The 27,797-nt window shown below is 43.6% G+C and overlaps 1 protein-coding gene across 1 annotated transcript in view; it reads right to left on the reverse strand.

Moving 5' to 3' along the window:
* Positions 1-240: 240 nt before the first annotated feature.
* Positions 241-27,797, reverse strand: part of LOC135877204 (cytosolic phospholipase A2 epsilon-like) — a 48,814-nt gene continuing 21,257 nt past the window's right edge. Inside the window, exons 9-21 of the mRNA XM_065402583.1 lie at positions 26,996-27,162; positions 26,774-26,851; positions 26,011-26,048; positions 16,490-16,625; positions 14,796-14,932; positions 13,836-14,058; positions 12,401-12,515; positions 9,385-9,522; positions 6,971-7,078; positions 5,712-5,903; positions 5,032-5,201; positions 2,167-2,353; positions 241-476 (exon numbers count right to left, since the gene is read on the reverse strand). Of these exons, the coding sequence (XP_065258655.1) occupies positions 241-476; positions 2,167-2,353; positions 5,032-5,201; positions 5,712-5,903; positions 6,971-7,078; positions 9,385-9,522; positions 12,401-12,515; positions 13,836-14,058; positions 14,796-14,932; positions 16,490-16,625; positions 26,011-26,048; positions 26,774-26,851; positions 26,996-27,162 (1,925 nt within the window). The remainder of the gene's footprint in view (positions 477-2,166; positions 2,354-5,031; positions 5,202-5,711; positions 5,904-6,970; positions 7,079-9,384; positions 9,523-12,400; positions 12,516-13,835; positions 14,059-14,795; positions 14,933-16,489; positions 16,626-26,010; positions 26,049-26,773; positions 26,852-26,995; positions 27,163-27,797) is intronic.

Consider the following 27,797-nt stretch of genomic DNA (forward strand, 5'->3'; position numbering starts at 1 on the left):
AGGCATGAGGATGAGGCTACTATTAGATATATAACATTAGCAAGCCATCAAAAGGCTTTGGTCTCTCTACATAGTAGAAGACACAAGAAATAGAATCCCGGGAGATTAAGTCTATTGGATAGTGACTATTTTATTTGCTGTTTCCTCCATTCCACTACTGTGCGCAAGGCCTGAACAATCAAGTTTTCATTATTCAGGATATTGTAGTCAATCATTTTCACCGGATTGTCAAAATTCTCTTCACTGAATGAGAGCTCCCTTGTAGTATATGGGAGCTTGCTGTTTCCTCCGTTCCACTGCTGTGCGCAAGGCCTGAACAATCAAGTTTTCATTATTCAGAATATTGTAGTCAGTCATTTTCACCAGATTGTCAAAATTCTCTTCACTGAATGAGAGCTCCCTCGTAGTATATGGGGAAAGGGGACTGGAGACATCAACTTTCCCCTCCTCCATCTCTGTGGGGCTGCGTTCCACACCTAAGAAAAAAATGTAGCAAGTTTTACCAGTGAAACATTACTGCAGTTTGGAGCTTATATCAATTAACAAGGCAATAATTGGCCAGGGAGGGAGATTTCTCTCTAGCGAGATAGCTTGCAAAGTTAATTGCCATAGGGATGTACAAGTATCTCTAGCAAAATCAAGTTTTTCAATCTCTACATCACCACTCTCCAGAACTGATGAAAACCAGATTGCTGATAGGGTCAGGATGGGGAAGAACCCATTGTAACAACACTTACTACAGGTCAGCCCTCTGAGTATCATTTACAGGGGACCTACATGATCTGCATATCTGCTTCCCCAATCTAGAAAGAAAGATGCCTCAATGGTAGTGAGCAAAAACAAAATGGAATACTGAGAGCAGGAGAAAATGTAAAAGACAGGTGGCCACTCAAAAATGTATTATAATCAGTGAAACAATGACCCAGCCGATACAGGCTAGCCATAGTGAAGGGAAAATGATGACCCATTCAGTGAGCAGATTGTTGATACCGTTGACTAATATATGCTGGTTAGCATATATACATCTATTAATAATAGGTATTAGTAAGTGTTCAGCACAAATATCATTAAGCACAAATATAGCAGTTATATGGCCTAAATTCGCCTATGATTTTTATATAATGCTGCTCACTTATTCTAAGTATCTCATAACCCGTTGCATCCCCTGAAGTAAATTTTGGCTTGAGCAATTAAGAAAGCTGTCAAGATCAGGACAGATGAGTGCTTTACCATAGCAACAGAAAGGGAGTTACTCTCACAGGCCTGTACTGGAATGTCCCAAAGAAAAGAGGACAAGACATATGATTCTTCTACCCTAGTACAAACCTAGGAGGTGCCTTCATGCCTGTTGGTGCCTGAAATGCAGGTGTTCAGAACAGAGAGAGAGAGAGAAGTACATCATAGTACCAGAAAAACAAGGTAGAAAGCTGATCATTTAAATCTCGTTTCAGATGCTGTACACAGTATCTTTTGCTTGTAAACCGGCAGGGTATAAAAACATGGCTCATGAGGTGTAACTTTGGGAGCACATCTTCTGCGTAAGGTGAATGTAACACTGCTGCACAAGATGGCTTCTCTGAGAGTGGTATCACATAGAACCTTTTTCCTGTACTATATTATTATTGAGTTATAGCAATAAACCTGACTGACATTGGTTATTTGGTCTCTTGAATATATTTCATAACATACCGAAGTGTAGTCAAGCAATTGACTATACAATTTATCAACAATGCTGAAAGCAAAGTTCTCAACCCATCAAGACCCAAGTGTGTGATACAGGCCTTTACATGTGTGTAAAAAAAACCCAAAACAGTAGATGTCAATGAAGCTTGTAGTGGTTCTGGGCTTTGCTTCAACAATATAGTGTTTCTCAGACCCTCCATTTTAAGGATTTGCATTTTTGATTAAGTTAATTTTCATTTATACACAGCAAGACAACACCCTGTGTGTGAGATCAAAATAATTGTGTGGCTAAAATGAGCACTGTGCCTTTAATGATGGATGGTTGAGTGGCACTGACTCAGTGAAAATGGTAATTCTTGTCCGTGGAAAAGTTGATCGTATTGAAATGAGAAAGGAGGATACAGCCAACAGAGAGTCATCAGATATGAAATGGGCAGGACAGGCTGATCAAGGAGATAACATTACTGTCTGCTGATAACTTACCAGGAGCTTTGTATTTTTTGAAGGTGTCATTTACTAATGGGAAAAAAAGCACTATAGGAGCTCTTGGACTCTCAGCATCTTCAAACAGATAGCACTCCTTCAGATTTTTCCTGTCTTCCTCACTCATCTCGATTCTGGGGAATGGGATTCCCCGCTCCGAGAAGTACTTCGCAATTAGGTCCAGAGGCTGAATCATCACAGAACAAAGATTTTAGAACTCAAAAAAGGGACAAAGACCAGGATTTCCTGAAACAAAGTAACTAATGTTAAACTGTCTTTCTATACCTAAGGGGTTACACAGGAATTCCTATGGGAACACATGAGGTTGGAGAAAGACTACATCATAGAATACTGATGTTGCAGTTTATTTTGCTCCCTGTAGCACTTTAAACAAAATGAGAAAGCAGTTACAGTAGTATAGATTCCACAGGCAGCTGAAAACTAAAGTATTAATTTAAATCTACTATGGAGTAAGAGGATTCCATAAATAGATCATTTTGAAATGGAACATCAGAGAGGAAAGCACAAAGAGTATATGTATCTTTCTAAGATACTTATATGGGCCCCATCACCAAAGTATCTGAGCACCTTACAATCTTTAATGTATTTAGCTTCACATCACCCCTCTGAGGTAGGGAAGTGCAATTATCCCCATCTTCACAGATCAGAGGATGAAGCACAGAAAAGCTAAGTGACCTACCCAATGTCACACAAAGTCTGTGGAGAAGCAGGGAATTGAATCTGGACTTCCCAAAGCCTGGGCTAGTGCTCCAACTACCAGTTCATCCTTCATCAGGATAATTTGTAACATGCAAAATTAGTTAATGAAAGACCTTGTAGAAATTTGAGTCCAAAGGTAGTGAATTGTCCCATCTACCACAGAGTCAGCTGCCAGAAAACCTCATATAATCTAATCAAAAAGGAAGTAATAGCCATATAATTACATGTAATTTTGTGATGAACTAGTCAGAAAACTGAAATTTTTCCTGTAAGCAATTTTGAACGACCAAAAAAAAAAATCTTCATCTTAAATGTTTTAGTAAAAAAAAAAAATCAGTTTTCTATTCAGAAACGTTTGAACTGATTAAAAGTGAGATTTTTTGTTTCAAATCAACATTTCAAATTGGAAGATTTTTCATTTCATTTAGACAACTTCACTCCTATGTCACAATGGAACTCTCCACAATAAGAGTAAACCTTGTCTGTGCAGGAGATATAACCTTCTCCAGGGGTGATCCGAGACAGTGAAAAGAACTCCCCCACAAAGGACCATCAAAAACCTCATCACTTTCCGCTCCAAGTCCAAGGGGAATTTCTTTGATCTTGCCTTCTCTAACAGGAATACAAATCAACAGGTACATTTATTTAACAACCACCACCTACCAAACAAGACACACATGCACTTCTCCCTCTGGGGAGAAAATGAAAGAACAAACAGCATGTGACAGATGTGTAGTCACATTGCTTAATGCAATACTGGAAGGCACTCAGATACTATGATGATGAGTTTCAAGTCACCATTTTGAAATAAAATGTTGGGGTTTTATGGTTTTTTTATAAACCAAAAAGTTGAAATGACAACTGTGTAAGTTGAAATAAAATGAAAAAAATGAGTTTCATTTCAAAATGTTGATTTGTCATTTGAGATTTAATGTAGGAAAATCTAATTTTTCTTGGAATTGACATTTCCCCCCACAAAAAATTCAGTTTCAACACAACTGTACTTTTTGGTAGGTATATTTTCGTCACAAAAAATTTTTATCAACCTTAATAATTACTTTTTTTATTGTGTGTGCCTGCCAATTACTTTTCCTAGTTTTACTAGAAAATTACTAAGGAACACTGAGAATATCTTCATAAATTATCTTCCGTGAATTTGTTGGAATAGTATAGATTCATAGATTTTAAGGGCAATTGTCATAATCTATTATCTGACCTCCTACATAACACAGGCCATAGGACTTCCCTGAATTAAGTCCTGCTTCAAGTACAATACACAGAACAGAAAGATTTATCAAACACCTCTATTTTTCAGCATTATTATTAACAATTCTACCATTTCGAACTAGTAATGGACCAATGCCATTGTTAGGATTTCTTGTCTTTCCAATATACTTTAAAAACTCCTCCTTATTGTCCTTAATTCTGATGGCCATAGATTTCTCCCTATCAGATCAGCCATTAACAGACTTAGGAGTTAAAACAGAGAATTAGAAGCATAGATAGTGTCAATTAAATAGAGAATTTAGGCCACAGTTTCTGAAACAAAGAGGTGTGCCATTGTCGAACTAGTAGTGCAAACTAAATGAAGTTTCATTCTTCTGGAATCAATTTCCACTTCTACTGTTGGAAAGTTAGTAATTTTGGCCACAGGCACCGGCTTCTAATTTTCCCCAGGGGTGCTCAATCCGTGCTCAGCCCCAGGTGTTGGTGATGGGGCCCACTCCACCCATCCCCCCAAGGCCCCACCCCACCCCGCCTCTTTCCCCTCCCACTCCACCCCCACCCCACCTCTTTCCCCTCCCGCTCCACCCCCACCCCGCCTCTTTCCCACCTCTTCCCCCCTCCCCCGAGCACGCCCCATCCCCGCTTCTCCCAGCGCCTCCTGCATGTCGCGGAACAGCTGTTCCGCAGCATGCAAGAGGCGCTGGGAGGGAGGGGAGGACTTGATGGGTGGGTGGGAGTGGGGGGTAGGAGGGAGCTTGGCTGCCAGTGTGTGCTAAGCAGCAGCTAATTTTTCTTCATGGATACTCCAGCCCTGGAGCACCCACAGAATCGGTACCTATGATTTTGGCTACTAAATGCTAAAAGCTTTGAGGAAAATGGCCATAATGGAAAACCAAAGGATAATTTGACTCTTCTCACCAATGTCTGTGATCCTCCACTGTAATTTAAATGCAGGATGACATCCACTTTCCTCTGAGGTAGCAAGAGTGGTGGGTAACTGGTATTGATAAAAAATCCAGTATCTGCCAGGGATAGAGGGTGCTGTGCTGTTTCAATTAGTTTGTTAGGGTAAGTGTCTATCACAGTGTCTGAAATACAAACATGTCCTGTTATAACTATCATAAGAATAGATGAGCTGCTTCCCTGATGATAATAATAAATGGGTCAAAGAAAAGAAAGGAGAATTCTGCCTCTACCCCATTGCTTTCTTTGGGTGTTGACACACTGTTGTACCACAGCAGTTCCGCCTTGACTTAGAGGAACAAGTCTCTTGTTGTTCACTCCCTTCTTAGACTCCTCACATTGTTTTCAGCCTTTTTGTCTATCTATTTTGCCCCTCCCCCAACTTTGCAGTCACTGTGCCTGGTGACATGCAACCCAACAAAAAATTAACTGAGACCCAACAAAGCAATTTCATTATGAACATTCAGCCCTGTAAATGCCAACAGACTGAACTTTAGTTCAAACTTCAGTGCTTGAGGAAGGGGATGTGGAATTTAAACATGAAATCCACATATTCTCCACAGCACTCAGCTCTCCTCAGTGCATTCCAAACCATCTCAAAATATACCACTGCAAACCATGCTTTATTACTGTGCCTTTCCATGAAGAAAAATGCTCATTCTCCAGGTACTCATTGTGCATCTGGAAGCCCCTTAGGAAATTGGGGAATTCTGCAATTGTTGGGCGCCCTGTTAAGACATCTCGGAAAGCAGTAGAAAGGGCGCCTGCAGGAGTCAACAGGCGAGTCTCTGTCTCATGAGGCTTTATGTGCAGAACAGGATCTTCCTCTGCGGAAAGGGGGGAAATCTAAAATTCTTAGTTTGTCTAGATTAATTTGGGGGCGGGGAGTTCTCTGCAGCAATAAATAATAATAATAATAATAATTATGCAATCATTCATAAATTGAATTTCTGGCCAACCCATAAAAAGGATAACTGTAATAAGCTAAGGCCTCGAATCCAAATAAAACTCAGAGTGGGAGCAAAATGATAAAGAAACCCCACAAAAACTCAGTACATTAAATGAACTACTACCCACAAATACAACATTAAGTTTACAATTAAAACCTAATATTTTAGACTTAACTAGAATGGTGTCCCATTTGTAATTTGGTGCAGAGGCGCCGACTTTCTGATTTCTCAGGGGGTGCTCAACCCCTGCTCTGCTCTAGACCCCACCCCCTCTCCACCCCTTCCCCCAAGTCCCCACCCCCGCCCGCCTCTTCCCGCCCCGTTCCACCCCCTCCACCAAATGTGCCCCACCCTTGCTCCACCTCTTCCTGCCCCTGCTCCACTCTCCCTCTCCAGCACCTCCTGCTCACTACTGAACAGCTGTTCCGCATTCAGGAGGTGCTGGGGAGGAGGGGGAGGAACAGATCGGCAGGGCCCACCGGCGGGTGGGAGGAGCTGATCAGCGGGGCCCATTGGTGAGTGCTGAGCACCCACTATTTTTTTCTGTGGGTGCTCCAGCCCCAGAGTCCCCATGGAGTTGACGCCTATGATTTGGTGTATGGTGCAGGGAATAGTATGCAGAGTCAAGGGCTCTCTATGAAGACAACACTGCTCCCTCAACTTTTGAGGCGGTAACTTGAATATTTTTCCTACTTCCTTTGCATCTCCCTTGCTCAAGGCAAAGCAGCTCCTAAATCAAGCAAAGAGATTGCTTTATAACAATAGAAGATCCTTTAATCCCTTTCCTGCCCTTCCCCCTCTGACCATGCTATCTTTGCAGTAAGGCTTTAAAATCTCTTCAAAATGAGTGTATATTATTTATACGTCAGACAAGTGTGGAGTACCAAGTATGGAAAAACAAAAACAACAGGTGAATGAGATGATAAAAAAGATAAACCACCCACCAATGTCTTTTACTCGGTCTCTAGTCCATCTGTACCAGAAGTCCTCTGAATCAAAGGCTAAATTCCAGAAGTACATCACGTCCAAGGAAAATATACCACTCCACATGCCTGTAAAGTGGAAGAGATTCAATAGAAACTAATTTGATGAAGTCTTGGAAGCATTTTAACTAAAAATTGCCTTTTGTCCTATCCCTTGAACATTTCCTTCCAAGTTTTATAGACATCTTTGTGGGCATAGTTCCAATACTGCAAACACTTACACATATGCTTACACTTATTTGCATGAGTATTCCCATTGAAATCAAGTGTTTGCAAGACTGGAGCCTATCTGAGCTACTGTTATAACTACTTCAGCTGTAGAGCTTTAAATGCTAACTAGTTCCAAGTAAAGTCAGACTCAGAAAATGTTAAATTGTTTAACTACATAAGGTAGCAGTTTTCAAGTTATCTTCCCATCTCAGCTTTGCAGCTTCTTCATATTTCATCAGAAAAACATACATATTTTGTTCCTTTTTTAATATCTCAATTTCTTTTTCCCTTTGCTATTATTATTTAATTGAATAACATTATTAGCTCTCTGAAGATTGCATTAAAAAGCTGTTTTGTATTCTACTGTTTCAGAACATTACTGTTCTGTTTAATTATGTTGATGTTTATTAGGCTACGTTTCAATGCTATGTTGCTATATTCATCAGGATTCCAATAAGAGCCAAGTGGAAAAGAATAGAATAAGTCAAAATATTCTGTTTCATTTTTGGTCAAAATCTTGTTTTGATTAACATTTTCTCACAAGCTATAGTTAAAAGTTAGCAATTGGACTATGCTGCAAAGTACACCCTGGCAGCCCCACCCAAACCTGACAACAAGGGTCGGGTGTGGGTCAGGTCAGATATGAAAACAACTCAAAACTCTCGGGCTCAGGTCATGTTCGGATTAGGCTTTAAAATTAGGCCCAAGTAGACTTAAGTCCACAGAGGGCAATGCTGTAACGAGAAGACACCCTGCTTAACATTACCAAGCCAGGACTCCTGAACCCAACCCTGCTGCCACTGTCTCTCCTTTCATCCTTCCCTCCCGGGGACTGTGCAGCAGCTGCAGGAAGCAAAACTCTGCCCTTCCGCCCTGCAGGCAGCTCCACACTTGGCTCGGCTACGCAGGCTCCCCATTGTCTGTGTGGCGGCACCCGCAGGAGGTGGTGCGGGGAGCAGAGGGCTAACCCAGTGCTGCTGGAGCCCTGGGCAGGGAAGCCAAAGTGTGGAGCCGTCACAGATGGGGCACAATGCCCGGGGCCTGGCAGCCGCTGAAAGACTGAAACAGGAACTGGACCAGGCTCAGGGCAGCTGGAACTGATGCTGAAGGGGGAGCAGCCATGTCTGCTCCAGACACAGAAACTTTGCAAGTCCCCCAGTGGATGCAGTGCCCCCCACATGCACTGAGAGATCCTGGGCCCCCATGGAGATGCTCAGCGCCATGAAAGCGGAAGTAGGGGGACAAAAGATGCCAGTGATTGCGAGGCAGCAGGGACTGCAAAGCCCAGCGTCGCCAGCCACTATTCCCTGGTGCTACCTGACCACCCCCAACCACCACTCCACCTACCAGCTGGAGGATCTGGAGATCCTGTTGAGTGACCCGGGCCAGCCCTAAAAGACCATGTGTGCTTGGTGTGAACAAAGGAGCCAATAGGGCAAGCGAGAGCAGCAGCCACCTCCTGCCCACCCTGCCCATCTGCCTGCTGCTTAGCTACTGACACAACCAGCCTGTGCTGCAGTGCAGCACCCCTGCAGCTCCAGCTACTACCACCATCCTCCCCCTGGGCACAGCTACAAGGGGTGCACTAGCTGTTGGCTCTGCAGGCAATGGCACCACTTGCCCCCTCCCATTCTCTCCCACACCTTCTCCACCCCCATTACACACAAGACCCTTGCAACCCCCGACCCAACTCCAACAGGACTTAACTGCAAGAGTTGGGTTTAGGTCGGGTATGAAAACAACTCAACGATCTCAAGCTTGGGTCAGGCTCAAATTTGTTGTGGTCTGGTCAGTTTCAAGTCAGGCTTTAAAACTGAAAAGGGCTAAATTCCAAATAATTGTGATATAAAAGGTAGCAAATGCTAATGTTGGACAAATCAACTCAAGTAAAGGTATATAGAATCTAGCCGCTGCCCTATGTTTGTGAGTTGCCTGGTTTCAGAGCACAGTTAAACCAAACATACAACAGGTTTAGTTACACTAGGACAATTTAAATTCACATGGAAAATCATTATCTGTTAGTGGCATAGGTGGTACCATACATAGATTTCTGGCAGGTGATTCCACACCAGTGTCACCAGTGATAGATCACTTGCTCACCAATGCCTAGTTATACACCCAGCTGTATTCTTATTAGGTTAACAATTGCTCTAGATAATCGTCACCTTCCATGTAGCAAATCCGGCTTTCTGGGAACTTCTTCATCAGTCTTCCCATGAAAAATTCACTTCCAAAATCTTCTGAGCGAATAAATGCTCCATATTTCCAGAATCCCACCTCGTAGGGAGTGAACTCCAACCATTCTATAGTGAGAGCAACAAAAAAGGCTTTTACTGCAGTGCTAGACTGTGGGGGAAAAACACTCATATCAGATGACTAGAAAAAAATCAAGTGGAATATACCTTCCAGCATCAACTTCTTTGTGTATAATTATAGTTTTAAAACCATCAGATTTTGTTACTAGCTATATTTCTATTCAATACTGGTTGCAACACCGATGAGCCTAGAAAGCAAATTTTCCTCATACATCAGCAGGGGATGGTCCCTCCATGTACGGACTGAGGTCCATTAATACAGCAATTTGGGAGTGGAAGGAGCTTGGACAGAACAAACCCATTAGTACTCAGCTATAGTTGTTCATCTATATAGTTTTATATAGCTCAACTTCCCATTGGAAAATCATGCTCTAAGAGTCTTCTAAGTGCCTATGCTCCAACAATGAACAGTACAGAACAAACAAAGGAACAGTCCAATTCTGATTTGGATGACCTAATTAAATCTATACCTTGTGAAGACAAGCTCATACTTCTGGGACACTAGAATGCCAGAATTGGAAAAGAGAGTGAGGTTTGGAATGGTATAATAAAGAACAATGGAGTCAGAAAAATAAACAGCAATGGTGTGCTGAGCATGAGTTTGTTATTATCAACACAATCTTCAGGCAAGCCAACAGACAAAACCTCTTGGATGCATCCAAGATCAAAGCACTGTCACCTGATTGATTATGCCATGATAAGGCAAAGAGGCGTCAGGGTCATCAAGATCACCAGAACAGTGCAAGGGACAAACTGTTGAACTGACCACGGGATGATCAGAGCCATTTTTAATTTACATGCTGTTCAGCGAAACAATGCTGAACAAGATTAAATCAAAATTGAACCAAGCAAAGCTGAGACATCCATTTCATCAACAAAAACTAAGGGAAAACTTAGAGGAAAAATGTGATAGCATTACATCATCACCCAATAATCTACTCAAAAAGTGGAATATATTCAAATCAGCCATTCTTCGAGCCTCAGAAGAAACTCTAAGCAAAAATCAAAGAGAGCACCAGGATTGGTTATATTAAACCAATGATGAAATCAAAAAGATCCTCAAGGAAAAGAAAAGATGTGTTTGTGTCTTGGCACATAGACAAAGAATCAACATCAAAGAAAGATACGTTCAAATATCCGCAAGCCAAGGATCAAAGACAGCTTTATGTTCAACAGGATAACTGGTGGGAAAAGAAAGCAGAAGAAATACAGCAATATGCCAATACTAAGACCACAAAGTTGTTTTAGAAGTTCCTGAAGACCATTTATGGCCCATTGAAATCCAGACTAGCTCCTTTAAAGAGTTCAGATGGATCTACCTTAATCAAGGACAAGAGGCATCTCTGAAAAATAAGTGTAGAACTTCACTGAGCTACTCAACCATCCCACTATGGGCAATCAACAGGTGCTAGAGGAACCAACCCAGTACCCCATATATGAAGAAACTGACCAGCCATCTATCACCGAGGAAGTGAAAAAAGCTGTCGAACAAATGAAGTCAGGTAAATCACCAGGTTAAGACAGCATTCCAGCTGAAATCTTTGAACTTGCAGGCCCCAAAACTGTCAGCTATCTATACAAAATCATTAAGAATATCTGGGAAGCCAAGGAAATTCCTCAGGACTTCAAAGATACAATCCTAGTTAATCTGTACAACAATAAAGGCTACAAATCTGACTGTGGTAACTACCAGGATATCTCCGTGCTATCTATTGATAGTAAAATCCTTGTTTGCATTTTTCTCAGTCAGCTTGTGGAAACAGTATCACAGAAGTTTCTACCAGGGACCCAGTGTGAATTTGGAGCACCACAGGCCTGATATTTGTTTTGAGGCAGATTCAGGAAAAATGCACTGAGCAAAACACTGAACTGTATGCTGCCTTTGTTGATCTAAACAATTTGTCTTGACAAGATGAGTAGAAATGGCCTCTGGAAAATTCTAGAGGGATAGGTCATGTTATCAGAATGGGCAATGACAGTCTCCCCAAAAAAAAGCTCTCTGTGGTGAGCTGACACTTGGAAAATGCAGGAAGGGTGGTCAACAAAAACACTTCAAAGACATCCTTAGGCAGAAACTGACCTTATGCAGCATAAATTGTTACAACTTTGAAGACATAGCCAAGGAGAGACCTGAATGGAGACCAACTATCAGTAAAGGTTGTAAATACTTTAAGGAAGACAGATGAAAAAAAATGTTTTTAAAAGGACCAAGCATCATACCAAGTCTTCAGTGGGAATTTGTGCATTCCTGTGTGACATCTGTTCAGGCTCCTCACAGATCTGAACTATACAGCCACATGACAACACACGTGATGCTGTGATGTCATCATCAGATACAACAGGCATACATTATAGCTGAGGTAAAGGTTATTTCCTTCAGGCCAACACTGATAAGAAGCCCAGTACTTCTATTTGCTTTCTCTCCTCTTGACTATTCATACTAAGCAAGCATAGTTAAATCAATGATAAATGAGATGTATATTTGATTGGCATTGCACCCAAAGGTTCACAGGTTTATCTGAGGCGCCTTGGGACTTCCTGATTCTACAAAATGTGTCTAGAAATCTCTCTGTCAAAAGATTTCTGGTACTTTTTGTAGTGAGGATAAACTCTGAACTTGACATGTCCTGTGCTAGAAATGAACTTTCATTTCTGGTCCAAGTCAGAACTCAAAAGACTACAGGCATCAAACAAAAACATTTAACATTCTTTTTTAAAACTGTATCCACAGTTTTTTGAACTTTAAAAAAGGGTTAGTTTGGGGCTAGGGACAAAGGGTTATAATGTTAGTGGAACTGGTTTATCACACAAAATGAATGAAGATTTCTTCGAATATAAATCACATACTCTAAAATATCACCATTACCTCTAAAATCTTGAGCACTATAGTTGTTTTTGAGGTTGATAGCCATGTAAATGGGCAGCGGATTCTGGCCCTCATTCATTGCCTGTCGCTGATCCGAGAGTTTATGGTTATCTTTCTGTTTTTGAAGAAAAATAATTAATAGGAAAAAATGGATGTGCATTTGAATTTTTATAATGTAACATCTGAACTTCAGCCAGGTTTTCTTTTATGTTCTCAACTCATTGGGCTGTGTACCAATGTTTGTCTAGGCTATTCCAAACTTGCCAAAAGTCCCAGTAACAGCAGCTATTCTTTGATGCTTACATGTTATTAAGAAATGTGGTCAGTTTGATTGTAGATTCAAACAAGCACAGACAGGGAAATTCATGGGAAGAGACAGGTGACTAGAGTGCAGCAGGGACTGGAGCTGTCTAAGTTATGATCATCTTAGGCAGGTTATGCTGCAATGTTCCAGATATAGAAGTGCTGAGGTATGCATTATACTGGATCTGATGCATTAAACTTCTTTGCTTGTAAAAAGAAATTATTAGGAAATAACCTATTTTAGTCGGTTTTCAAATACTGTTATTTCTAAACAAAAAATTTTCAACCTTGTTAATGGCACTCATCCTAAGGTGACATTGCCTTAAGTTTTTAAAACATTTTGGAGTTATTCCAGCACCAAATGATTTAATAAATCCATGCTTTACTTCCTTAGCTGTTCTAAAATTCTTTAGATATGCATATAAAACAGTAAGACCTGGCCAATATTTGGTGAATATATTTGACAAATTTCACCATTTTCCATCCAAAAAAATGCATTTGTCAAATACTTTTTTTAAAACAGATTTAACTAGCTGCATAGCTGATCCAATACCATTTGGCAAATACATTTCTCAATGAGTACAAGTGAAATCCATACAATAATACATTCAAGGAATATTCTTTTCTGCAATTCAACTAGCTCTAAAAACAACACTGAAAGCATAGAAATAAGACAGTATTACAAACACATACGAAACAAGTGGTCTGTGATGTAATTAGGATTTATGTCACCTTCTTGAAGCCAATTTTACAGTGTCAATTTAGTTTTTAACCAAAAATGAATGTTTGAGCATATGCAATGTCCAAATAGGCATCGGAATTACAAAATGAATCCCAGGGATTCAGATTTTTAAAAACAAAAAGTGGCAGCCAAAGGCTGGCATGTTGGAATTTCTTGGCTCGAACAGTTTAAGGTTCCATGGTACCCATAGGTCTGCGACATTTTTAAAGTGAGAACAGTCTTTGTATTTGAATATACAGTTGTATCTATTTGCAACAAAAGATTCTAACAAATTCTTTGCATCAATAATCCTACAGTGTTGTTGGATAGGCATCCCTTTCCGTGTTTATTTTCTGCTCATTTTTAGCGATAGAAGTTCACCAGGTCTGAAAAGAATGGTATATTCAATACCTCATCATGTAGCATGTATTCAACCATGAGTCCCCACAAGTCTATAAAAGACGTGTTGTGTCCTTGTTGGCGCCGCTCTTTCAGCTCATTGTAATAGTACTTCAGACGGTCCAAAGTAAAACCCTTAATCTTGCATTTGGTCACTTGCTTCCGAGCTTTATTGATTGCTTCCTCCAGATACTTGTGTGACCAATTAGCATCTTCGTACAAGTTTGCCATAGTCCTGAGGAAGGGAGATAGGATATTAAACAATAAGGGTAGGCCTACACTGGAGATGGAGATATAATTTCCAGCTTGGGCAGACATACTAGCACTAACTTTTATTGAGACAGCCTGCTAAAAATAGCAGTGTAGCTGAGGCTGCATGGCAGTGGGATGGGATAGCTGCCCTGAGTACACACCTAGGGTTTCAGATGGGATTGTTCTCATGTTGGCTAGCCCATCCCACTGTCTGTGCAGCCATGGCTATGCTGGTAATTTTAATATGCTGAAGCTAGCGCAGGTATGTCTACCCAAACTGGAAATTACACCTCCAACTCCACTGTAGGAGGGAATGGTCAGTGTGCATGGCCAGGATGTAAAATCCCACCCCTTCATCTTCCTATCTCCAATCCTATCCCAAAGACAAGATTCAGTATGATGGATCTAGGGTATAATTGACATAATACAGAAAGGTAATAGACATTTAAATAAATATACATTCTTAACAGTGATTTGAACTCTACTTCTGAGTTCTAAGACACACACAGTATCCATTAGGTGGCACAGGTAGTTGGCCAGTGTGACTGCCCACCGCTTAGCTTATGGTATTTTTGTTCTCAGTGGATACAGGGGGAAATATGTGGGCTTATTTTTTATCTGTAAAGTGTCACGCAAACCAACAGTGTTATATAACTAATAAATAAATAAATAGTGGCATGCAGAAAGATCAAATAAAATCGTTGTTCATGTCCAGCTTACCATGTAGTGCCCGATAAACCAGTCATGTAAGAAACACTGTCCAAGATATTCAGTTTCTGAAGACCCAACAGGCTGCCATACATTGCTGTTAATGATCTTGTCCCACCCCCTGTTGTCGTGATTGCCACCACCGGCACCTGCTCAACACACATAGGAGAAGACAGGTGAAAAACAACTGAATGTCAGAGATAAGAAATGATTTGTATGAAAGATGGAAATGGTAAAGGCATGGATAATACCAATATAAAATGATGTCAGTTTGTGAGCAATTACATGATTTATGTTAACTACTTCCATTCCTATCTCCTAACTGATGGGACAGTGAAGGCTCACATTCTGTTGCTTCAGATTTGTTTGTTTGTTTTTATTATACAATTGGAGATCCACTCACTATATTAGAATTCTCCTAACGTGCATCATCTGGAAGTCAGCATAAAAAAAATAGACATTGCCCTACCGGAACAGTTTTTTAATCCATTATTCTGACTCTGACACTGGTCAGGGCTTCAGAAAAATGCACAAACACCTTATAATAAGTGGAATTGTCATGGGGGTGCTTCCTGACTCCAACCTGATCATTATTTGATGTCCTTCTTAATCTTACTAAGCCATTTACTTCCATAACATCCTGTGACAGTGAGTTGCATGGCTGATTATATGTTGTGTAGAAAGATATGTTCATCTGCCTATTTAAATTTGTTACCTTTTAATTTCATCATGTGCTCTGCTGTTCTTTTGTCATGGAAAAGAGTAAATGAGTAGAGCTGGGTGGGAAACAGTTTTCCCGTCCCCCAAGAATTTTTGAGAGGGCAAAATTTTTTGCAACTCAATACCCCACCCTCCCACCCAAAAATCAGATTGCATTAATGGAAACATTTCGTTTCAACAACGTTGGTTTTGTTTTGATTTTGACCTTTGCCAAAAAATCGTTAATTTTTTTTAGTTTAACTTTTCATTTTGAACTAAAAAATAAAGTCAGCCAAAGATCCCCATTACAACAGACATATTCCCACCCTGCCTCCATCATACAAACTACCTCCACTCAGCAATTGCAGACACTCCTCTAGTGTCTACTACAAACCTCCTGCCTGACAAGCATCCCCCCTTCCTTGATACAAATGAGCAGTGTACAAAAGGAAACTAACTCATGACATCAGGGGACTGTAGAGAGGCTGTAAAGACATACATCACCTGATCTGATCTGCCCCACCTCGCTCACCATACTGCTACGGCAGCTCCTATGCTCCCAGTCTCTCTGCCCAGAGATCTGGACCTGCCCTTGGGAGGTAACAGGAGGGAAAGGACTCCTGCCCTGCATGGTGCTGGGGGTGGAGGTGGGTGGCTGGGACCCAGTGCCCTGGACATCCTCAAACTTTTGCCTGGGGATGTGTGGGAGGGAGGAGGCACTGGCAGGCTGTACAACTCCTAGGCTTGTTTCTCCCGCCAGTGGTCAGCACCTGTGCAGGGAGTGTCATCTCTGTTCAAAGCTACCAATAAATGCATCCTAATATATCTGATTAATCCTGGAGCCACTCATTGCACTCCTTGAAAGCAAATAACCCATTGCTTACTTCTAAGGCTTCCTGACTACTCGGAAGATGTATTGCTCCTGTAAGAAAAATGCCACCAGCTGAGCGCAGCACTACCATTGGGAAGAGGAGAGAGGGGAACACCCACAATTCAGTTCCACATACTTCATGGTCCTGCAGGTCGTCCTCTAGCTGGAGCACCTTCTTCACAGCAGCAGCAACATACTTCTTCCTTTTACACAGGAAGTCCTGCTCCTCTGTGCACAAGTCAAACCCAAAGCGCACGTCCATGTCTTTTGGCCTGAAACACAAACCACAGTAAATGTCGTCTTCTTTGATTCCCATCCATCAGCTCAGCAATGACAAAAAATGTATGCACATATATTATTACTTAGGACCTATATAGAGCAGACAATCAAACTCCATCATCAGACTTACACGACAGGCTATTTCCACACTGTATATAGACTGAGCAATGTAAGGCCTGGTCTACACTACGAGTTTAGGTCGACTTTAGCTGCGTTAAGTCGACTTAAGCCTGGACACGTTTACACGACGAAGCCCTTTCTTTCGACTTAAAGGGCCCTTTAAACCGGTTTCTTTACACCACCTCGACGAGGGGATTAGCGATAAAATCGGCCTTATGGGGGTCGGAATTGGGTAGTGAGGACGGAATTCGACATTAGTGGCCTCCGGGAGCTATCCCACAGTGCTTCATTGTGACCGCTCTGGACAGCACTCTCATCTCAGATGCACTGGCCAGGTAGACAGGAAAAGCCCCGCGAACGTTTGAATTTCATTTCCTGTTTGCTCAGCGTGGAGAGCACAGGTGACCATGCAGAGCTCATCAGCACAGGTAACCGTGATGGAGTCCCAGTCCCAGTCTCAGGATCGCAAAAGAGCTCCAGCCTGGACCGAACGGGAGGTACGGGATCTGATCGCCATCTGGGGAGATGAAGCAGTGCTGGCCGAACTCCGAAACAGTAAAAGAAATGGCAAAACATTAGAAAAGATCTCCAAGGCCATGAAGGACAGAGGCCATAACAGGGACGCACAGCAGTGCCGCGTGAAAATTAAGGAGCTAAGGCAAGCCTACCACAAAGCCAGAGACGCAAACGGAAGGTCCGGGGCTGAGCCGCAAACATGCCGCTACTACGAGGAGCTGCATGCCATTCCAGGGGGTGCAGCCACCAGTAGCCCAAGCGTGTGCTATCAGTCCCTCTCTGGAGACAGGGAATCGGGTTCGGCGGACGAGGAAGATGAGGATGGAGAGAACATCATAGATAGCTCACAGCAGCAAGGAAGCGGAGAAACCAGTTTCCCCAACAGCCAGGATATGTTTGTCACCCTGGACCTGGAACCAGTAACCCCCGAACTCACCCAAGACCCTGTGGGCACACAGGGGACCTCTGGTGAGTGTACCTTTGTAAATATTACACATGGTTTAAAAACAAGCGTGTTTAATGATTAATGATTAATTTGCCCTGGCAATCGCGGCCAGTACAGCTACTGGAAAAGTCTGTTAACGTGTATGGGGATGGAGCGGAAATCCTCCAGGGACATCTCCAGAAAGCTCTCCTTCATGTACTCCCAAAGCCTTTGCAAAAGGTTTCTGGGGAGGGCTGCCTTATCCCGTCCGCCATGGTAGGACACTTTACCACGCCAGGCCAGTAGCACGTAGTCTGGAATCATTGCATAACAAAGCATGGCAGCGTATGGTCCCGGTGTTTGCTGGCATGCAGACAACATCCATTCCTTATCGCTCTTTGTTATCCTCAGGAGAGTGATATCATTCACGGTCACCTGGTTGAAATGGGGCGATTTTATTAAGGGGACATTCAGAGGTGCCCCTTCCTGCTCTGCTGAACAGAAATATTCCCCGCTGTTAACCACGCGGTGGGGGGGAGGGGTGAAGTGTCCAACCCAGAGAATTGGGTGTGTGGGGGAGGGGAGTTAGTTGGGTTTGTGCTGCATGTTAAACCTTAAACCTCAGCCCCTCCTTTTACATTGCAAACCCATTTTAAATGGCCAACCCAACGGGTGCTTGGTATGGTTAATGAGAGCAGTACTGTTTTAAACCATCCCCACTTGTTAACAAGGTTAAAAAAGCCCAAAGACTGTGTCTTACCATGGCTGCCTGCAAGCTGAAATCTGTGGCCTGGCACTGCGTGAGTGATCTCTCACACCAAACCGGCAGTCCCTCAATGTAAGAGGAAAAATGCGACCTTGTAACGAAAGCACATGTGCTGTGTGATGTGAACAGCAAAATCTAACGTGAAAGAGTGTACCCATTGTTCTAAAAAATGTATCTTTTTTAAACAACTCTCCCTTCTCCTCCACCAGCTGCAAATGTTTCACCTTCACAGAGGCTAGTGAATATTCGAAGAAGGAAGCGAAGGACACGTGACGAAATGTTCACTGAACTACAGACTGCCTCCCACGCTGACAGAGCACAGCAGAATGCGTGGAGGCAGTCAATGACTGATTTTAAAAAAGCCCAATATGAGCGAGAGGAGAGGTGGCGGGCTGAAGAGGAGAAGTCGCGGGCTGAAGAGCAGAGGTTGCGTGCTGAAACGCGGGCTGAAGAGGAGAGGTGGCGTCAGCTTGTACTCAGAAAGCAAGAGTCGATGCTCCGGCTGCTGGAGCATCAAAGTGATATGCTCCTGCGTATGGTTGAGCTGCAGGAAAGGCAGCAGGAGCAGAGACCGCCGCTACAGCCCCTCTGTAACCAACAGCAGGAGCAGAGACCGCCGCTACAGCCCCTCTGTAACCACCAGCCCTCCTCCCCAAGTCCCATTGCCTCCTCACCCAGACGCCCAAGAACACGGTGGGGGGGCCTCCGGCCACCCAATCACTCCACCCTAGATGATTTCCACAGCAATAAGTTTTAAAGTTTTAAAGTGCAGTGTGTCCTTTTCCTTCCCTCCTCCCCCACCCATCCCGGGCTACCTTTGCAATTATCCCCCTAGTTGTGTGCTCAATTAATAAAGAATGCATGAATGTGAAGTAACAATGACTTTATTGCCTCTGCAAGTGGTGCTTGAAGAGGGGAGGGGAGGGGAGGTTGGGGTGCTTGGTTTACAGGGTAGTAGAGTTAACCGGGTGCGTGGGGGGGGGGGGCTGCGATTTCATCAAGGAGAAACAAACAGAAGTTTCACACCATATCCTGCCCAGTCACAAAACTAGTTTTCAAAGCCTCTCTGATGCGCACCGCGCCCTGCTGTGCTGCTCTAACCGACCTGGTGTCTGGCTGCGCGTAATCAGCGGCCAGGCGATTTGCCTCTACCTCCCACCCCGCCATAAATGTCTCCCCCTTACTCTCACAGATATTGTGGAGCGCACAGCAAGTAGCAATAACAATGGGGATATTCTTTTCGCTGAGGTCACAGCGAGTCAGTAAGCTGCGCCAGCGCGCTTTTAAACGCCCAAATGCACATTCCACCACCATTCGGCACTTGCTCAGCCTGTAGTTGAACAGGTCCTGACTCCTGTCCAGGCTGCCTGTGTATGGCTTCATGAGCCATGGCATTAAGGGGTAGGCTGGGTCCCCAAGGATCACGATAGGCATTTCAACATCCCCAATGGTTATTTTCTGGTCCGGGAAGAAAGTCCCTTCCTCCAGCTTTTGAAACAGAAGAGAGTGCCTGAAGACGCGAGCATCATGTACCCTTCCCGGCCAGCCCACGTTGATGTCGGTGAAACGTCCCTTGTGATCCACCAGGGCTTGCAGCAGCATTGAAAAGTACCCCTTGCGGTTTATGTACTCGGTGGCTTGGTGCGCCGGTGCCAAGATAGGGATATGGGTTCCGTCTATCGCCCCACCACAGTTTGGGAATCCCATTGCAGCAAAGCCATCCACTATGTCCTGCACGTTTCCCAGAGTCACTACCCTTGATATCACCAGGCCTCTCATTGCCCTGGCAACTTGGATCACAGCAGCCCCCACAGTAGATTTGCCCACTCCAAATTGATTCCCGACTGACCGGTAGCTGTCTGGCGTTGCAAGCTTCCACAGGGCTATCGCCACTCGCTTCTCAACTGTGAGGGCTGCTCTCATCTTGGTATTCTGGCGCTTCAGGGCAGGGGAAAGCAAGTCACAAAGTTCCATGAAAGTGCCCTTACGCATGCGAAAGTTTCGCAGCCACTGGGAATCGTCCCAGACCTGCAACACGATGCGGTCCCACCAGTCTGTGCTTGTTTCCCGGGCCCAGAATCGGCGTTCCATGGCATGAACCTGCCCCAGTAACACCATGATTTCCACATTGCTGGGGCCTGTGCCTTGTGAGAGGTCCATGTCAATTTCCTCATCACTATCGTCGCCGCGCTGCAATCGCCTCCTCCTCCTCAGCTGGTCCTCCTGGTTTTGCTTTGGCATGTCCAGGCTCTGCATATACTCCAGGACAATGCGCGTGGTGTTCATAGTGCTCATAATTGCCGCGGTGATCTGAGCGGGCTCCATGATCCCAGTGCTAGCTATGGCGTCTGGTCTGAAAAAAGGCGCGAAACTAGTATCTAAAGACCAGGGGAAGAAGGGAGGGAGGGAGGGGCGGGCGACTGACGACATGGCGTACAGGTACAGGGAATTAAAATCAAGAAAGGTGGCTGTGCATCAGGGAGAAATACAAACAACTGTCACACAGAATGCCCCCCCCCCCAGAGATTGAACTCCTAAGCCTGGGTTTAGCGGGCCGTTGATTTGACGGAGGGAGGGGGGAAGGAAATGAATAAAACACAAATCTATTTTTTACATCTTAAGACGACAGTGCAGCATGACTGATAGCCCTCGGCATTTTCTGGGTGCTTGGCAGCCAATACTTGGCAGCAAATAGTATACTACGACTGGTAACCATCATTGTCCAACGAGGACGGTTAAAGGCAAGGGGTTGCTGCTGTGTAGCAATGTAGCCCCACGTGTGCCAGCCACATGTCTGCCAGCACCCAGATCGCCCTCGGCCTTTTCTGGGTGCTTAGCAGACAATACTTGGCAGCAAATAGTATACTACGACTGGTAACCATCATTGTCCAACGAGGACGGTTAAAGGCAAGGGGTTGCTGCTGTACAGTAGCCAGAAGGCTCGGTAAAGGCGCTCAGGCTACAATAATCTATGAGCATTTCAGGCAACCTCTAAATTTACTTGCTTTCAGACCTGAGGAAAGCTCTTCTTTCAGATCTGCTGAGCACCCAGATTGCCCTCGGCCTCTTCTGGATGCTCAGCAGACAATACTGACAGGACGGTTACCAGTCGTAATAAACTATCTACTGCCAAAAGGCAAGGGGCTGGTGCAATGCAGCCCTACGGCTGCCAGCCCCACAGCTACCAGCATCCCGAGCGCCGATGAAGGCTACTACTCATGCTGCACCGTCTACCGCCAAAAGGCAGTAATCTGCTGCTGCTGTTTAGCAATGCAGTCACACGTTTGCCGGCACCCGGAAGACATATGGTGACGGTGAGCTGAGCTGAGCGGGCTCCATGCTTGGCGTGGTATGTTGTCTGCACAGGTAACCCAGGTAAAAAGGCGCGAATCTATTGTCTGCCGTTGCTGTGACGGCGGGGGAGGTGCGTGACGCAATGTACCCAGAACCCCCCGCGGCACTGCTTTGCATCATTCGGGCATTGCGATCTCAACCCATAATTCCAATGGGCGCCGGAGACTCCGGGAACTGTGGGATAGGTACCCATAGGTACCCATAGTGCAATGCGCCGGAAGTCGACGCTAGCCTCGGTACTGTGGACGCGGTCCGCCGACTTCATGCACTTAGAGCATTTTATGTGGGGACACACACAGTCGGCTGCATAAAACCGGCTTCTATAAATCCGGCTTCTATAAATCCGACCTAATTTTGTAGTGTAGACAAGCCCTAAGAAAGAGGGTGATATTTCTATTACTGGCACATGAGGAGCAACAATGTGGACAAAGGATGGGTCCCAGCATGCTTCAGGTTTCTTGCAGAAGGGGTCACAAAGGAAAGTATGACAATTTGGCAATTTTTCATTTGAAGGGTGATTTTTGAACTTTTAGAATTCTTTCTGTGTCAATCTATTTCTCATCAAACCACCATGAAAAATTCAAATAGCACTCCGAGTTTATAGTTTCATCTTTTGTTTTTTGCCCTTGCAATGAGGTTGTTTACAAAGAAAAGGTTTAGTGTTCCTGTTAAACTGAATTCTGCAACACAACCTTAATTGTGATACAGCTACCACTGCACCACCTGGTCAAATTCTGCCCTCAGCTAACTCATGAAACCCCATTGACTTGTGTGCAGTTGTACAGGTGTAGTTCTGTGTATAATCTGCTTCTATTAGAAAACAGCTGGATAACCCCACTCTGTGTGCACTTCTTACATTGGTAATGAACAAGTATGCTGGGCAAGGTCAATGTTCTATTTTCATTTGTTTATATTACATTAGCACCCAAAAAGTGGTAGGTGTTGCCTAGACATATGCACGGAGAGCTTGCAATCTAAGGCACAGATCCTGCAAGACCTCCCCTCCCAAGTAGACCTTCATGGCCATTCGGGCTAATCTAAGTGTCTGTCCCTGCAAACACTTAAGCACATGGACAATTCCAATGAATTTCCTCACATGAGTAAAATTAAGCATGTGCTTAATTTTTGCAGAACTGGGACTTAGAAGACAAAAACACAAATGGTGATTCATAGCTGTGTGTTTGTCTTCAAAAACTCCTACAGGATAGAATGTCAGAATTTCCCAAGAGGCTTTGGTCACATTGCCCTCTGGTGGTTGCAAACTACAGGATATTAGCTGAAATGATAGTTCATGAGCATGGATGTTTCATGGGTGACTACTATAATTTTCCATTCCCAGCCACTTTTGCAAAGCACACATCATTCACTTACCAGGTTTAATCTTTAAAAACAAAGTCATTTTAATGATTTTCTGAATGTAAAAATGTGCCTGAATATTTTCAGAATGGTAGGGAAAAAAACCCTCACACCCAAAAAAAAGTCCCAAACAGCTGTATCTATTTTCTTCAGACTTTCTAATAAAGTTCACTTCTGGACTGAGATTAAGCACACAGCTCTTCCTCCTTTCTAGAAAGTGGAAGGGTATCGTTCATGTGGTCCTTTTTCTTTGTAAACTACAATACTGTCAAGATCTGAAAAACTTTTTCAAGGCTGCAGTGACATATGCTTTACTATATCTTCTCTGATCAAGTCTGACTAATTAATATTCTATGAGATATTGCATTTATAGCCAGACAGGAAAAAACTTTTCCCATCCTGCAAAAAAATTCAAGATTTTGAAAAAAAAATTCCCATCTTGAATCAGGATGAAAAGTCAGAATCTCAAAAATTTCACAAAACAAAATCTGAAAAAAATTCAGTTGAAGAACTTTGTTTTGATAATTCTGAAACATTTTGTTTAGATTTTTGACCTTTAAAAAACATTTTTAACAGTACTATAATTAGCTTGAATTTTTAAACAAAAAGACATTTCACCCTGGAAAACTGGAATTTTTCATTAAGAAAATGTTGAAATGAAACATTTCAATAATTTCAAACCATTTCTTTCAAAAAAAATTCAAGTCAAAAAGTTTGCTGAAACTGAAACTTTTCATGAGAAAGGGTCCATGTAGTGAGTCGGTGTGGCTCCACGGCGCCCCAGAGGGGGAAGAGCCCATCCGGAGGCCACAGTGGGCGGAGCCAGGGAGCGCTGAGCCCGCCCCTACCGGGGTCAGGCGGCGATCCGGAAGTATAAAGGCTGGCCCTCAGAACTCAGTCAGGCCCCAGCTGCCGAAGAGACCAGACGTCTCCAGCCTAGCTCGGGGCTGGGAAACCTCTGCAGCCCGGGGCGCCCGCTACCTGGAGGAGCCGCCGGACCTGCCCCGCGCCTGCTATCCAGAGGAGCCGCTGGGCCCGCCCTGCACCCTCTACCCGGAGGAGTTGCCGGACCTACCGAACGACGCCTGGCCGCACGAACCCATGGTCCAGGATCCCCCCGAGGCCGACACCGGCCCCCAGGTAGGCCCAGAGGGGGAGTGTGGAAGTAGCCCGGGGGCAGCCGACCCCAGTCTGGCTGCAGCATTGCCAGAGCCTATGTCAGTGTGTTGCGGCCAGGATCCCCACTGACTAAGCAGCGGGCCTTCTGCCGCTGCTAGGGCCCCGGGCTGGGATGCAGTGGAGTGGGAGGGCCTGCGTCTCCCCTGCCACCCAACCCGTGGGTGGCAGTCTCCCCCTCTCCCAGGCCTGTTGAGGCTTAGTTTATATTGTTGCTCAGCCCTGACTGAGGGCCTGAGTGCCTGCCCCAACGTTTGTTGCCCCGCCCTGACCTAGGGCCTGGGCCTAAATACTTTATATTGTTGCTCAGCCCTGATTGAGGGCCTGAGTGCCTGCCCCAGCGTTTGTTGCCCCGCCCTGACCTAGGGCCTGGGCCTAAAGACTTTATATTGTTGCTCAGCCCTGACCTAACATTGGTGTCCGCCCGAAGTTCAGGTCGGGCTTATCGTGTCTCTCAGGACAGCGAGGACCGACGAGGAACCCGGCCGCCAGACAGAGGGCCCAGCCACGGTGTGTAGTGAGTCGGTGTGGCTCCCCGGCGCCCGGAAAGGGTCGAGCCCCGGCAAAACCCTTGTACAGTCCATTTCAATGAATTGACATTTTCCAGTGAAATAACGTTTCATCAAAAATTCCCAACCAGCTCTAATTACAATATTACATGTAATATTAGTTTTACCTTGCAAGATTATTGGTTCATCTGAGGAGAAGGGAAGCATCAGTCAGTGTGTGTTTAAATTTCAGATTGCTGGCTAACCTCTGCTTTATGAGCCACATGAAAATAATGACCATACTGAGCCAGACTTGCTTATGCAGACTTTGTTTAGCCAGCCACAGAAAGATTTCTCCAAGACAAGAGGATTCTCCAGTGGTGTTGAGCCATCCTGGCAGTGCCTAAGCCACTCTCTCCCCTTGTCTAGAGCAGAGGGCATGGAAAGGGGAAATGGGGGGTCGCCAAAAACTCCTTGCATCCCAGTGATTCCCAGCAGCCACAAGCTCCTTCAGGCCATTGGCACCTGGGGTCTGACCTAGCTTAGAGCAGCACCAGCATTGGGAGACCACATAGGTGACTTAGTCACCTTTCCACCCTGCCCACACCCACAACTTGTGCTGGAAGACCTTCACCTGGACTCCAGAATCTGGCCAATTGTGTGTTTATAATACACACAACATGTGCTCTTTTATGTTTGGTTGGTTTTTAAAGTGCAATTATTCTCCGAAAAGCAACTGCAGAAATGGCAGCATGGGATTCCATGTTTACTGTTTCAATGATTCCATATCAAACGTGCTAAGTTTACAAGTAAAAAGTTTTTTCCCTGACTTCTGGCCCTACACATTCCACCTGAAAGTCAAGCTGTGTTCTTTTTTTCTTGTGCATCAGACCCAGTAATAAAGGTTCTGTCAGCCAAATTGTGCCTCAGTTACATATGTGCAACCTCATTATCTTCACATTATGCTTTCAGTGACGCCTGTGCAGATACAACTGGTTGAATCTCAGTTAACATTTCCTTTGATGATGCATGAGAAGCAATGGAACCCATCTCGCTTGTGGTCGACAAAACTTTTGTCTTTCAGGGCTGTGTGTTTTTTAACACCTCTGAAGGACGAAAGTTTTGTCTTTCATTTGCCAGCGTAGACAATGCCTAAGAACCAAGATAAGAAATCTTACCAGTCTTTTGCCTTCACATGCAAGTCAAATGTTTTGTCCTGGAAATTAAGAAAGTAGATTAAATTACCATCATATTTTTAAACCTTCCTTTCTCTTAGTCTTAGAGTGAGTTTTGCCTGCTCTCCAATTAGCAATATCTGAAATGTCTAATTATAGTATATGCTCAAATAACTGCAAATGTATTTGCAGATAATGGAAAAATGCAAATGTACAATGGATAAAGTAATAAGTGGAACAGTCTCATGTTCTATGTGGAGGTTTATTGTGGCAGGATGTTAGTAATAGAATGCAATATTAATTGTTAGTTTAACAAAATACCATGTGTTAGATAGAATATAGTGGGAGAAGTATTATCAATAAATTGTGATTGTCTTCAATATAATGAAGAAAATCAACACCGAAGGCCTGATTGTAATTAAACAATGTACACTGAAATTTCATTTTATCACCAACAATAATGAAAAGGCATTACCCCCATTTTTTATAAATGCATTCTGGTATGTGTGTGACAGAGGGATTTGTAGGCTTATAGATCATTTAAGTATAGAATCTTAAGGCTGCAGGTTTCAAATGGTTATCAGGACAAAAAAAATGATTGTTGCTATTTGGTACTTTAATAAGTGTGATGATTTTTGAGCAATTTTTATAAACCTACATAATCAGCTACACTTTGCACAACAATTATGATGTTAATAACTTTCTCGCGTTAGTAAAAACTTAAACATAGTTAAAATATTTATTCCAAAAGGTTTGCAGCACTCACCGTTGCTATGGTTATTTTCTTTTGCAAAGGGACTGAATTTAGAGGCAGAGGCAGGGATTCTTCTTTATCTGAGGTCTGCTGAATTAAAAGAAAAGTGGAAACGGTGGTGATTGCTCACAAGGAGAAAAGGGCTCACCCTCCCCAAAACACATGAATTAGATTGATGTTGCTGTTTACATTCTACTCCAAATGATATTTTCATTAAGGCTAATGATAACATACAACACAGTCATGCATCTTCTTTGGCAGTGTAACATCCAGTTTTGTTTGGTTATTCTTGACACAGTGAAACACAATGGCATCTCTATTCCTGAGGCTGGAGTCAGCATCCAATGAAATCTTCTGGGTTTCTTCATAGGATCCTTGGACTGTAAGTGTGAGCTCTTCCTCTAAAGACAAGAGAGTGAACAAGGAGAACCTTAACAGTAGTTGCCCAGAAATAAACTTTGCATGATTTATACACTGCATTCACTGAGGAGTTCTTTGCATTGTCCTCATAATAGTGGTTGCTTAGTAAATTTAGAGACTGCCCCCAAAAGATACTAAAAATCCCATCTATCTAAAATCCCATAACAAATATTCAGGTAAATGAGGATTCAAATAATTCAGTGAGTCACTGAGTAAGTGCTTTAATTGGAGGACTCTAACCAAGATTTAGATTAGAAGGAATTTCAGATTAAAGGGGCTTTTTTTGGATAAATACGATTCAAACTAGATATGGGAGCCATTTATTCACTGCCATTCTATTCTGATATGCATTGTACTTTATGTCATACTCCTTATAAAAGCCAAAGGTCCTACTTGCAATTCAAATAGACTGATTTATCAGTGTCTTTCTGTGATAACTGCTCAGTAGCAATGGTGGGGGACATGGATCAGCATTCATGTCGCACTCCCTGTCAGTAGCCGGCCCGGCCCAGGGAAGCTAATGATCCAACCAGTGGACCAAATTCAGTGATGAATCCTGGTCACATGCCACCTGAGGCACATTGCGCATACACTAACAAGCGGCAGCAATGGTGTT

The sequence above is a fragment of the Emys orbicularis genome, chromosome 4 (assembly GCF_028017835.1).
Source record: "Emys orbicularis isolate rEmyOrb1 chromosome 4, rEmyOrb1.hap1, whole genome shotgun sequence".
In the NCBI taxonomy this organism is placed as follows: Eukaryota; Metazoa; Chordata; order Testudines; family Emydidae; genus Emys; species Emys orbicularis.